The sequence below is a fragment of the Colius striatus genome, chromosome 8, assembly GCF_028858725.1.
Source record: "Colius striatus isolate bColStr4 chromosome 8, bColStr4.1.hap1, whole genome shotgun sequence".
In the NCBI taxonomy this organism is placed as follows: domain Eukaryota; kingdom Metazoa; phylum Chordata; class Aves; order Coliiformes; family Coliidae; genus Colius; species Colius striatus.
In genome coordinates, this window is record NC_084766.1 from 4,479,303 (window position 1) to 4,493,437 (window position 14,135).

The 14,135-nt window shown below is 40.1% G+C and overlaps 1 protein-coding gene across 1 annotated transcript in view; it reads right to left on the minus strand.

Annotated features, from left to right (window-relative positions):
• Positions 1 to 14,135, minus strand: part of DLG5 (discs large MAGUK scaffold protein 5) — a 103,551-nt gene that overhangs the window by 58,336 nt on the left and 31,080 nt on the right. Inside the window, exon 2 of the mRNA XM_062001618.1 lies at positions 4,398 to 4,466. Coding sequence (XP_061857602.1) covers positions 4,398 to 4,466 — 69 coding nt within the window. The remainder of the gene's footprint in view (positions 1 to 4,397; positions 4,467 to 14,135) is intronic.

Here is a 14,135-nt window from a genome sequence, read left to right on the forward strand (position 1 = left end):
AACAAAAACTTATTCACAGAGGAGAGGAAGAAGAATCACGTTTTTAAAGCACTCCATCAAAACTCTGGAGTTTCATTATTGTACTAGGGCAGGTAAAAAATGGCTCAATTCCAGAAACTGTAAGCCTGTCATGGCATCATTTTAAGTCATTAGTGTGTTACTGGCTGCTGGAGAACTAGTATTGGGTATCAAAAGGCTTGAAATATACCCCTTAAGTCAATTCACAGAGGCTTTTTTAGGTGACTTGAGCCAGAATAAGAATTTGCCTGGCTACAGTAAAAAGGAAGAAAGGAGCTTGATTTTGTAACAAAAGAGCAAGGAAAGTAAAAGCTAAAGAATATGGAAATTGGGAGTAGATAATAGAGAGATGAGCAGAAGCTGACAAAGACACCATGTTACTAGCTCCCATAGCACACAAATGTGATGATTTCAGGCTGAAATACTGTAATGAGTGATATTTGGCTGATATCATTATATTGTCTACAGATCATCTTTTGAGTCTTCCATCTTTCTTTACAGGTCCAGAAAATTGCCTGCTGGGATACAGAAAGAACATCTGGCCCTACCCTCCTGTTCAAGCAGGAGTCCCTAGAGCCAGTGTCTAGGTCTGTTATTGAAGTTGAATTCAGTGAGAGCATTTATCTTCAAAGTTATAAATGTCAAATGACTGAGTGCACTACACAAACCTGCACTACTGGCTTGGTTTATTTTTAAAAAGGGGGGTCTTTACTCTGTTTCTTTTCCTCTCTGTTATCATGACTGGTCAAGATGCAGACTAGCCAGCAACTGTCACGTATAGCTATGTTACTGGCTTCCATCCAATTCCTAAGTGACATTGTTGTTCCGTGCTTGGCGCGCCAGGCACCGAATCTCCATAAATAATTATTCTGATGTCAGAGACTCGGGATTGTAGCTCCATTCAGAGTGTCTGTTGGGCACAGGGAGTGGGCAGATGAAGGATGCTTCTATTTACACACAAAAATCTTTGTCATTAGCCAAGAGCAAAGAGAAAGGAAATACAGAGAAAGCATGACAATTTAATGAGGATTTGTTGCTTTGGGGGGAAGAGGTGGGGCTGAAGCACAATGGTGGGAGGCAAGGATTACAGCAGTTTATATCACAGATTTGTATAGAAATTAACAGTGAATATTTGCCCTCAGTACATCAAAACTACCCAGTTTACATACACAAAATGCATGGGAAAGAAAAGGAAGGAGGAATAAGGGAGAAAAGATAATAATGTCATCTAAACTAATTTTCAATGGTGTGGAAAATAAAGAAAAGCCTGCAAAGAGCAATGGCCTGTCAGCTGTGGTTTTATCTGAAGGCATATACAAAAGAAAAAAGGCAGATACACCTATGGTCAAGGCAGATAAACCTATGAAGAGGAGTTTCTTCTCCACGGCTGCTAGCCTGCTGCTATAGAGGTGAGAACACTGGCTTCCACTCAACTGCTCATGAACCGCGTCACATCCTGTACTCCTTGCTCTCCTCTCATATTAGGACTATCACATTACAGGATCACAGAATCTTAAGGGTTGGAAAGGGCCTTGAAAGATTACTGAAGACTGAGAGAACCTCTGCACAGCCAGTTGTTCCTAGCTCAGGAGCTGCTCCTTAACTGTTCATCCATGTTAAGAGCTGCTGCTCTCTCACGCTTGCTGCCCTTTGCTCTTTCACTGAGAATCAGAACTGCAAATATAGCCAAGACTCGAGTACACTGTGGGTATATACAGTGATAAAATTATGTTATCTCATCTTTCCTTCTTCCTTTCCAAATCCTAACACAATGTCTTGTTTATTTGACTCAGACTGAGTCCATGTTTTCTTACAATATCCTTTTAAGAAGTCATCTTTGTTCTATTTAAGCTTAGTTCTTAGAATAGAGCCTCTTTCTAGAAAATAAGCCCATTGTTACATACAGCAGCTTCATAAATGAAACTCAGTAACCCAGGACAGCTGTAGAACCTATAGAATCATCTGAATTTCACAACACATTGCCTTACAGAATCACAGAACCACAAGCGCTGGAAGGGACCTCGAAAGATCATCTAGTCTAACCCTCTTGCCAGAGCAGGACCACTTAGAGCAGGTCACACAAGATTGTTTAACTAAGAATGCTGGCAGCAGACACCCCCTCCAACAATAGCTCAGGTGATTAAGGTGGGGAAGAAAAAATGAAGCAAAGGATCATCCCCTTCTCTAGTTACTTTTATGAACAATGGAGTCCAAAGACTACAAATGAAAGACTGTGTTATGTTTCCTAATTAGAAGGTGCTAAGATCCTGCTTGCTTATCTGGGCTTAATTAGTGGTCCCAATACCTGCCTCATTTCTTCTGAAAGGTCAAATGTGTTTCTGAGCAACTTGAGAAATAGAAGCAAGGAAGATCAGAAATAAAGATTTGTTAACTATTAACAAAAGCCAGCATTTTGAACATAGGAATAGTAAAATAAGATCCCTTTTCTGCTTCGTGAGGAAGGTCTGTGTGAGCAGGGAAATGAAAATATTCCTTTATCTACATGTGTGTACATACAACTATTAATGTCAAACTGAACACATTCCAAAGCTTACACTGTCTCCAGACCATCAGCTAGTTGCCTTTTTTCAACAGATGCAATCATTACACAGGTTAAACTTATGACAGCATTACCCTTGTGAAAATATATTCCAGTGAATATATAGTGGAGCTGGGAGAAGAGGGATGTAAAATTCCTAAAATGCTACAGAAACCCAGTATTTGTTGTGACTGCATTCAAAGAAGTCATATGAAGCCTTTGGGGAGCTGGCATGCAAACTGTTTCAGTTATGATGGTCTGTCATTCAACAAATCAGTACTAAAATTATTTGACTGCAGCTCTGAAACAACTTGCAAACATGTCTATTAGGATATGTTGGTTATTAAGCAAAGAAACTTTGCAACTGATATTAGACCACATGATTATCTATTGCATGGAAAGAAAATGGTTGGGAGAAAAAAATGATGCTCAATAACAAGTCTATAATCAGCCTATGAAACAAACATGCCAGCTGCAAACAAGGAACTCCTCTGACTGTTAATGTATGAAACATTAAATCCCTGACTCACTTTAATCATTGTATTAAAACAAAACTATGGAGAATACTAGATCCTCAGTTTGGTTAATAGCGGGTCACTTAATTTTTAGGTCATAAATAAACACAGCAAAGGCATAAAAGACTTCCAAGGATAGCCCTTTAGGTAAAAAATACAGATCAGGATTCAATATGAACTTCAATATTTTAAAACATGATCAAAACACAGTCCAGAAAGCTTTCAGTTCTGGCTCATCCACTGGAATACCTGATGTCTCACAGAAAAGTAATAAAATAGAAAATAGATGCCATGGATCTGTAGCTTGCACGTGGTCACTGTTAAAGCAAAACTTCTCTTTGCCATGGCAAACGCTAGCTGTTCATCTACCCACCTTTACTTCTAAGATCATACCCTTCCTTCAGGTAACAGCATGCAAGTGTGATCTTGATGTTAAAAGAACAAAAGTCAAACTAACGTGTCACAGCTTCCTGGATTTGCAGCAAATAGTTCAGTCAACCCTAAAAGTCTTGTTCCTGCATGCTGGAGTTAAAAGTTCAAATCAATGCCTGTAACAGATGTCTACCCACATCCTTGAACAGACAACTGACTTGCCTGGTGCTGTCAGGGAAGTCTATAGATGCCTCACACAACATTGGAACTTTAAATATGCAAGAGCCTACATTCCCTATCCAAGGCAAATGACTTTTATATGGATTTCACAACAGAGACTATTTGCATAAGTAAAGAAGAGGGAAACTAACAGCTAATACATCTATTCCAAGATTATCTTGTTAGCAGTGTTTCATCCCCATTTCTTTTAATTTGTTTTAATATTTGGTCTTTCCCAATGACCTGAAAAACAGAGAGAACAAAGCAATTCATTGCATGCAGGGAAAAAGGGTTAAAGCATGCAGCCACTTGCAAAAGTTTAAAAGGATAAGACCCTTGGCTAACATATTTTTTAGTTTCTATGATGTTTTTACTCTGAATATAGTTTTTACATCAATACATAATTATCTATACACATATATGCATGCCTGTATGTATTTTTCTATGCACAGATTTATATAGCTGCCTGTTTTACATCCCTAAGTAACTCAAAGCACAGTTGTATTATTTAATGCATCCAAATGTAACAGATTTTACTGGCAACAACTGCACACAGCAAGGTTTAATTTGGTATGCTTTTTCCTGGTGAAGATGCATGGTTACATTTTATAGTTCAACTCGTTTGATTTGATGAGGGGAATCCCTCTCTCCTTCCCAAAGGCCACTTGAGAAACTTGTTCTCCCAGCTCCCACAAGACACACTCATCAAGTTGTTAGATCAGTACTTTACTCACCAATACTACTCAGAGAGCTGCTGCTTTCAGAATCAGAAGGCATTATGGACAGCACACTGTAAGTAGATCCTATAAATAGAAAAACAAAGACAGTATTACTTCTCTTTTTTTCCTCTCCATAAACTAAGCAAACCATTCATTTTTCTGATACTGTAGAAGCCCAGCACACTAAATTAGAGAGAACACAGTCATTAACAGGAAAAAACCTAACAGGACAAGCATTTGAAAATGAACATTGTACTGTGCACTGAGAAACAAGTTTTGGATGCAATGGTAACGAGTTCAGCAAAATGCAGTCATCACTTCAGATACACTGAAAATATAGAGACTTATCTCTACATTAGGAAGATGATGAATGATCCTAGCGCCTGTTTCCTTGTGTGACTGATTTGTATTCTCATCCTCAAACTTCTTTCAGACATAGATATTTCATTTCACTGGTAAATAAAACTTTGCTTGCATCCATTTGCAACTTTCAATATCCCACCTTAAAAGTGTCCACACAGCTATGTGCCTTACCAATGAGAGGGTATTTTTTCACCTATTATCCAGAGACAGAGGCGCCTTTTATTTTAGTTATTTTACAAGTATGCTAGATTTTCCTTACTAGAAGAACTAGAAAAACAGGTACTGCTTCAAAACCTTACAAACTAAACAGCTCCACCATCCCTCAGGAACAGGATAAACATGACACAGTAAAGACAGGGAGTGATTCTATGCCAAAGCTATCTGAAGTCTGGTCCATTTTCGGCGCTCGCCAGGATGAGAGACTTGCCCTCACAGCAGCCATGCTCAAAGACAGTTTCAGTACTTTCAAGAGCTGCCTTTCTTCTAGTCCTCCATATGTTCCAGTATCTCTTTCTTCCAGTCTCTTTGAAATCAAGAAATAAAAGCTGAGAAGCAGCATGAGATTAATGGCATGGATCTACCTTTGAAATAGATTAAAGACAGGCTGGAAAATGAGAAAGAAATCCTAGTTTTTGCTCCTCTCCTCTGCTTCTTACTAGCAAAAGACAATATCTGTAACTACCATGGTGGTTGATGAAGTGGAAAACAGGAGAGATGCCTGAGGACTGGAGGAAAGCAAATGTCACTCCAGTCTTCAAAAAGGGCAAGAAGGAGGAGCTGGCTAACTACAGAGTGGTCAGCCTCACCTCCATCCCTGCAAAGGTGATGGAACAACTTATCCTGGGTGCTGTGTCCGAGCATTTAAAGAACAAGAGAGTCATTAGGAGCAGTCAACATGGCTTTATACCAAGGGGAAATCATGTTTGACCAACCTGACAGCCTTTTGTAAAGCTGTAACCAGGTGGACAGATGGTGGTAGTGCAGTGGATGTGGTTTATCTGGATTTCAGTGAAGCATCTGACACCATCTCCCACAGCATCCTTGCGGAAAAACTGAGCAAGTGTGGGCTGGATGATCAGGTAGTGAGCTGGACCGTGAACTGGTTGAAGGGAAGAAGGCAGAGAGTGGTGATCAATGGGGCAGGGTCTAGTTGAAGTCCTGTGTCTAGCAGAGTCCCTCAGGGGTCGGTGCTGGGACCAGTGCTATTCAATATATTTATTAACGATCTTGCTGGGTGAACAGAGGGCACTGTCAGCAACTTTGCTGAGGACATTAAACTGGGGGGAGTGGCTGACACACCAGCAGGCTGCCATTCAACGAGACCTCAACAGACTGGAGAGCTGGGCAGAGAGAAATCTAATGAAATACAACAAGGGCAAGTGTACAGTCTTGCAGCTGGGAAAGAACAACTGCTTGCACCAGTACAGGCTGGGGAATGAGCTCTTAAGAGAGTAGTGTAGGGAAAGGAACCTGGGGGTCTTGCTGGGCAGCAGGATGAGCAGGACCCAGCAATGTGCCCTCGTGGCCAAGAAGGCAACGGCATCCTGGGATCTATTAGAAGGGCTGTGGGATGCAGGTGGACAGAGGTTCTCCTCCCCCACTACTCTGCCCTCGTGAGACTACATCTGGAATATTGTGTCCAGTTCTGAGCCCCTCAGTTCCAGAAGGACAGGGAGCTGCTGAAGAGATTTCAGCACAGGGCCACAGAGATGATGGAGTGGAGCGTCTTTCCTTCTGATGAAAGGCTGAGGGAGCTGGAGCTCTTGAGTCTCTGAGGAGCCTGAGGGGCAACCTCACTAATGTTTACGAATACATAAAGGGTGCGTGTGAGGAGGCTGGAGCCAGGCTGTTCTCAGTGAGGGCCAATGATAGTACAAGGGCCAATGGGTACAATCTGGAACACAAGAGGTTCCAAAGAAATACAAGGAAGAATGTCTTCACTGAGGGTGAGGGAACAGTAGAAGGGGCTGCCCAGATGAGGTGTGGAGTCTGCTTCTCTGGAGACATTCAAAACCCTCATGGATGAGTTCCTGTATGACCTACTCTAGGTGGTCCTGCTCTGTCAGAGGGATTGGACTAGATGGTCTTTTGAGGTCCCTTCCCATCTTTAAGATTCTGTGATTCTGTTTAATAAAAGGAGTGAAGCCTAGGTAAATAAAAACTCCAACAACTAATTGAATGTAAGTCAAACCCCCTCCAAGCAAATCCTCTGGTTTTATTAGCAGACACAGCAGAAAAAAAGTACCAGAACTGACTCTTGAAGTAGATATTTTGACAAGCCTCTGTCAAAAAATTATTCAAAATACATTTGTTGTACATAATTCTTGTTGATTATACAGAAGCTTTTTATTTTCTTACAATCTTTAAATAAAATCTATAACAAGCATGCCACTGGCACATTGTCTTCAGAAGAAAACAATCTGCTGTGCATTTTTGCTTCCATTCCCAACATTTTCACATAATTTAAGCTTTGCTCCTATTTCATTAAAGCTTACTAAAAGCAAAATAGTTTCTACATTAATTTAATTCAACCTCTGCATACTCTGAACTCGTATGACTTGCAGTTTTTCTTGTAATCTGGACTGGAAGAATTAGAATAATAAGGGGGAAAGTAGATAAATAAACAAAGCAGGACATCTTTACGGCAGATAGTGTGTACCAAGATTGTATCAAAACCACACGGGACTAAACCACAACAAAACCTTGTGCCAAGAAGGAACAGTTCATTATATTCAGCAATTTAAGACAAAATTGTCCAGTTCCTCTGAAAGATCACACAGCACTCCCATACCTATACAAACTTGGACTGATAGCTGCTTTAGTTTCTTTTTAAGAGCACTGATCCTCTCCATCTTCTTTTCCTGTGTTAAAAGCCAGAGCCAGAACTTCAAATAAGTTCTACTCTCTGGAATAGATAGAAAAGCTTTGTGAAGCTGACTTCATCAATGGAGACACATGACTCTCCCTAGCAATGTTCTTAAAACATGAGCTCAGATTTGTGAATGCAAGATCTGGTATGCATGGCATGTTATCACAAGAAAACATACAATTGTGAAGACAAGAGGAATCATCTGACCCATTCATAATTCCTCACTTCTAACTCAAAAAACCCAACAAAACATGAAACCCTCAAACAAGCAAACAACAAATCAACAAAAACAAAATCCCAAAGAATCATTAGTAGCATTTGCTTGGCTTCCAAGGCTGTTTGTGGGTATGTTTGGGTTTGGTTTGTTTTTAGACTACACAGGATATGAGTCTATTATCTGCAACACGTGACGTCTTTGTCACCAGAAGCAGTATTAGTAAGCATCAGAAACAACAACCAGAGGACTCTACACAACTTTGACAACATTAACATTCATCTGTAAGTACTGAACTGATCCATATCCAGTATTCAATTCAGCCTATATTAGCATTGTACTTTACATATTCTGCTTGATCAAACTCACAATACGTCAGTAGTACCCGAAAACACTCCAAGGAAGCATCTCTCTGTAGGATGCCTCTTCACAAGTGAAATGACAGGATTCTGGTACACGTGGAAGACTTGCTTTTGGGGCTTTTTGTTCATTCAGATTTAAGCTTTGGATCAGTTCCTGGCTGTATTAAACAGCTTTGGCAGAGCAGAGAGATTTAGCAATTGCTGCAGTATGTGCTTGAGAATCTTGTGAATCCCATTTCCTTCTCTTTTAAAAAATTAGAGCGAGTCAAATTTCCTTAAGTTATTACCATCTTTATCAATCAGATGACAGCAAGGCCACTTAAAAACTTGCACATTCATGCAGGAACTAGTTGCTTAACTGTGGAAGCCACCTTCAGAGATAGCAAAGGAACCAGACTCAAGTTTGTCTCCATCTTTCCACACAATGTCCTTGTAGAAACAGTGATACACATATTCTTGTTAAGACAGACGATGATAGTGGAAGGGGGTGGGGGGAAATGTTGCATGTCCTACAAAGACACCAACTGTCTAACCATGCAACTTCCACATCAGCAATGCCAAATATCAGCTGAAGGAATTAGATTATTAGCACAAAATCAAAACAGAATATTCCTCTCTTCTGTCTTTCTAACCTCCAAGTTTTGAAACACCATATGCAACACTGGGCATCACCTGTACTTCAAGGACAGACTACAAAAGATTAACCAGTTAATCTCAAATCCAAGCCTCCAAAACAAGCTTGCACTCGATACTTTCTCTAAGAAAGCAATACAAAGTATCTTCTAGGACTAAATGCTACATTATTGAATGACTTCTGAGAAAAACAACACATTTCAATTGCATTTTGTGGAGATAAGGTGAATGTCAGGATTGCCACAGCACCTTATCTTCCTCCACACGAGCACATGTGCAAATACAGGCTCTGCTCATGGCTCTAATGCACAGTATATCCATGGGGATTGTAGTGGCCAAAGAAGACACAGTGGCTCAGCTTTCCAAAATTCATTGCACATATGCTTTTCAATTAATTAATTCTTCCCCACACCCAAAGTGCATATCTTGCTCTCAAAGATGTATGAAATTGTTTCTCTAATTTAAGTGAAAGAAGACTATTTCATGTCCCAAAATTTGTTCTATTACCTAAATGACTGTACAGGCATAAGTATAATGACTCCTTCAGATATATCCCTTCAACACAGGGCCAGAGAGGCAGGTATACTGAACCTGGTTTTAGTGTATGAAGGACCAGGGTTCAATTCAAGGAACATTAGGTGTTTCATCCCAGAAGATGGGGAGTCACACAGCTCTTGGCACATCTTTACTAAGATCTGCAGTATGTCTGACTCCTAAATTAAGCACATTTCCTAACTAGGAACACTCACATCACTGTAGGACTGAGTCTGGAAGGAGCACTCAGCCTACACAAGTTTCTCCTGCTACACCTCTGCTTTTAAGGATGACATTAAACAACTCTCCACGCTCCCCGACTGCGAATTTCCATAGTTAATTAAACTGTGGCTCTTCCTCTCCCCTCCCTTCCCAGCACAGTGACTGTTGGCTGAGTCAACTTCTTGTCAGCAAATGGTTTTTCTGATGGAGGTCCAATGCACCGGATGAGAGGGCAGCGTGACAAACATTTGTTTATCCACATCTCCGTGCACCAAACCAAACTGACTTTGGCAGGACTCCTACTTGCTGTGGGGGAGCAAAAAAGTTTGATTAAAACTGGAAATGACCCAGATTACAATGTCCCCATTGCCTTTACAACAAACAAAACTGCCCAAGGAGCTTAAGATCACTGGGCTTTGCCATGCTCTGTCTCTGAGGCTATTCTTTCCTCAGTGGCCTGTGAAGCCAGGTTTGTCAGAAAGCATAAGAGAGTCACTTCTCACAAGTTGTGTGACGTTCAGATGCTAAATTCTGCCCTCAAACAAAACCTTCAGTTGGGTATTTGCTTCCATCCATACCATATTTATTTCAAATGTTCCACAGTCCTTAACCCTGAAGGATGTAAGTCACTGCAAACAAAGGCATTAGGGGTCATACCAGTACAAGTTTGCTGTCTCTTCCTCTACCTCCTTTTAAATATGGCTTTCCTTAATATTGTGCTTTGCAGCATACAATCCTCTCATTTTTAGGACAACATGAAAACTAAATTAACATTAAACAGCTCTCAAAATATCCAAGCAGATAAATTGGTTTTTATTTCCCAAATGCCTCAGTCTATAAGTTTCACAAAGCCAGTGAGAGTCTAAAAGTTCCTTTTCCTCTTACAATGGAGAAAACATTTTGCAACCACTTATTTATGAGATATTAAGATATTAACATTTAAAGTACAGTTTTGGAAAGACACTTCAATGTTTGAGAATCTTCCAATTCTAAGCAATTAAGAATAAGCTCTTGGTAGAGTCATAACATTTTGCACATGACACAAGACTCTGTCACCTTTCTCTCAAACACTTCATAAAAACCGGCACTGGTGCCACAATAACAGATCAGGCTGATTCTGATTTAATATGACAACTTCTGTGTAGGTTTGGATCCAGAAAAATTAAGCAACCTGCTGGAGGCCAGAAACATCAGTAAAGAAGCTCTGAGTTCAGATGCTTAAGTTCCTGGTTGTCAGTCATATAGCCAAGCACAGTATTTCATCTTCAGCTGTTAAAAAAACAACACTAGACCTTTCTATCTGTAAAATTCTTACTCTCTCAGCAACATCTGTTCAAAACACTTCATAGCAGAGTAAACCCACAGACTGACATTTCTACAAATGCATTCCTAAGTGTATCTTCTCTAACAACATCTTTGCTCACTGCTATAGATGCTTTTTTCTTTAGCCAGGAAGCAGCCCAACGAGTTACACAGAAAAGAACCTTCAGCCTATCTTGAAGAGAAATCTAAGTCAGGGGACTATTGCCGTGCATCTTGCTACAACGTGACTGATGAAAGGAAGCACATGTTGGTACCTTCAATAAAAAAAGCAGAGGAGTGGCAGTCAGAAAGATAAGAGAAAAGGGCAATAGACAAGAAAATGATGTAGCTGATTTTTCTAGACTGTATTATTAGGATACACTTCCTGCTGTCCACAAACTTTATTAGTTGTTTATTAGTGTATTTGTTCTTGTTTACCACATTCTGAGCACTGGGCCAAATCATCCTCTTTTCACACAAAGAAAAAGAAAGAAAAGATTAAAAGATTAAAAGACTCAGAAAAGATTAAAACTCTTTACAGATGTGAATTTGCACAGCTTGAGTCACAACTGCTTCAGCTGACAGCATTCAAGCTGTTTTGCCATGGACATGATGCTCTAATAATGCCTTTAAGAGGTGGAACAGAAGCAATTTTTAAGACACAAATCACTGTGAAGTTTTATTAGCAGGATAGCAACTGGTAAAAGAAAACAAAGAGGTACAGAAATTTATGGGTCCTTAAAAAAAGAACAAGGACACACCCAAGCATATCAGGTCAACTAGAAATAATGGCCCTTGCTACCTTCCAACGTTTCATTTCCTTCTTTGCAATTTATAAAATGACTAACTTCATCTCTTGCACTCAGAGAAACCACATCAGAAGTGATTAAATACATCTGCTGGAGCAGTAGGACCAAAGATGCAATCATAATTGCTGCTGCTATTACTTATTCAAAAACTCCCGCAGCAATTCAGGTTCTGAACCAGAAACAACTGCTTTAACCTTTGTCTTCTTGCTTTTCGACTGGGATGGCTTTTAACTCCACTGTAGTGAGGGCGGTTTGTCTTGACATGTCATTTTTCTCCAACAGCCCATTTCAGCTGAGGAGAACTGCAACACCAAATGACTGTGCCCTCCTCTTTACAGCCCTGAATTTCCATTAGGTAGTGCAATGAGATGGGTGATGATTTTTCAAGTTGTTTTCGAGGCTAACAGCAACGTACCTCAGCTACCGTGAAAAAAGCAGCACGCAAACTTGTCTTACTCAGATGCTGGCAAAAGAACAGCTTCCAGTTTAACTTTCTTACAAGAGAAAGGCGTATTTTTGTAGGCTGACACTCAAAAGGCAGAGAAGAGTAACTGGCTCCAGATTCTTTAACCTGAGTACAGACAGGAAAAAGCTGCATTTCCAGTCAAGTCTTAGTAAAACTGCAACACAAGTAGGTGAACCAAATTGTCACGTATTTCAGGTTATGTGGAATATATCCAGGTGGTCCTTCCTTTATTATCAATGCAACAGTGCTGTCTTCTGTTCTACAAACATGATGTGATGTTACTGCAGGCTATATTATCGAATACAGACATCATTTTGATGAATTCTTTTTACTACAGCTGCTTTATCAATGCCAGTTCACCTACCCTGAGAAAACCCATCTCCGTTTCACTGGTAAAAACCCTGAGCTATCTGTTATGTTTTTTCTCACTTCTAGCCATCAGGAATATTACACTTGTTTGCTGGATTATGTATGATTAGCCAAAAGGGAAAAAACCACAACAAACACACAAAAAAGGAAAACACATATTAGCATTTTACATTAACAATCTCCCTGCAATCTCAAACTCCATTTCTCTCCAAGTTATCCTCTTTGGTCTAAACCCATTCAGTAAGAATCTGCTCCTTCAGTGCTCCACCTGCACAGTGTCCAGCAAAATGGCATTCTGATCATTTGCTGGCTATTCCAGGTATTGCTGAAGGGCCCAAAGCTTCTTCAACCGGGCAGCACTGTGATGGCAGAAAGCAGCAGGCCCTCATGGACCCACATAATCTTGAGCACAGTGCTTTTTGTCCCTACAGACATTGGTAAGGTGCCATCTCCAACAAAGAACAACTGCAGATTCCTCCTCCTGTACACACATGGCAGTCTGATGGTATCTCACCTACAAACTTACTTTTTTGTTCTCTGCATCAGTGCTCAGAGTGCATCCCACTTCTGTCTTCTCTTATACCTAGCCTGGTCCCATTTGCTCCCAACTGCCTATTCCTCAATGCTGTCTGAATATATAGTGGTAACTCAGACCCAGCTACCTCTAAAAAGTTTTCTCAGTCTTTCTGGTTCATCCTCTGAGTGTTACTGCCAAGTACAGGGCAGATAAGAAGTTAAGGCATGTCTGCAAACAAGAAGTTAAGGAATTGTCCAAGTACATTGTTCTTGCTATGAATGGTCTCTATCCACAGCAACTCACACTTCAAGCTTGATGAACCTGACACTGACTATTAGGGCTTTTCTGAGCTGTAAATTCATGGTATGTGAAGAGCTAATTGGGCAGCTACAGATACCAACACCGAAGAAGCTGAGATGCAATCTGAACTCTTCCTAGGCCAACACTGAAGAGTGGTATTTCTCACTACAAACGGAGGATAACATGACAAAGTTATCTAGAAAAGTCTATCCCAGTCCCCTTTAAGTCTGAGGTACAATTTTTTTAATAACACCATCAAGTTGACAATTCTTTAAAATAAGGAAATACACCCATTTTTATTCTAGAGGAAAAAAAAGATAGATGGATAGATGATGCTCCAAGTAGCATGTCATTATTCAGGCTGGGAACAGACACCTCTTAGAATATCCTTCCTTTTCATTAAGCTTTGACAGAAATAGTATTCCTGAATGCCTTCAAATCCTCCTTGTTAGCTTCTTTTAACCCCAGATAATAACACATTCACATCTATTTTTCCTAGCATGCTAACCAGTTCTTAAAAGCTTTAAGAAAGACTTGTTGGTTGTCCATTTTGTATGCAGCACTCCTTTCAGGGAAATCTTACTTTGCAAAGTTTTTTCCATATCTGGAGGCAATTCCTTATATCAAGTTATATTCCAGAAGCTTTGTAAGTAATGTGACTCAGATTTCTGGAGGATGACACTGTCTGCCATTTGCAACTGACTATGGAAGATTTAAGTGAAATTACGTTCAGAAAATACTCACATGCTATGCAGTCAAGAGCAAGAAGCTGGTGTGGGATGGAGGTGGTAAA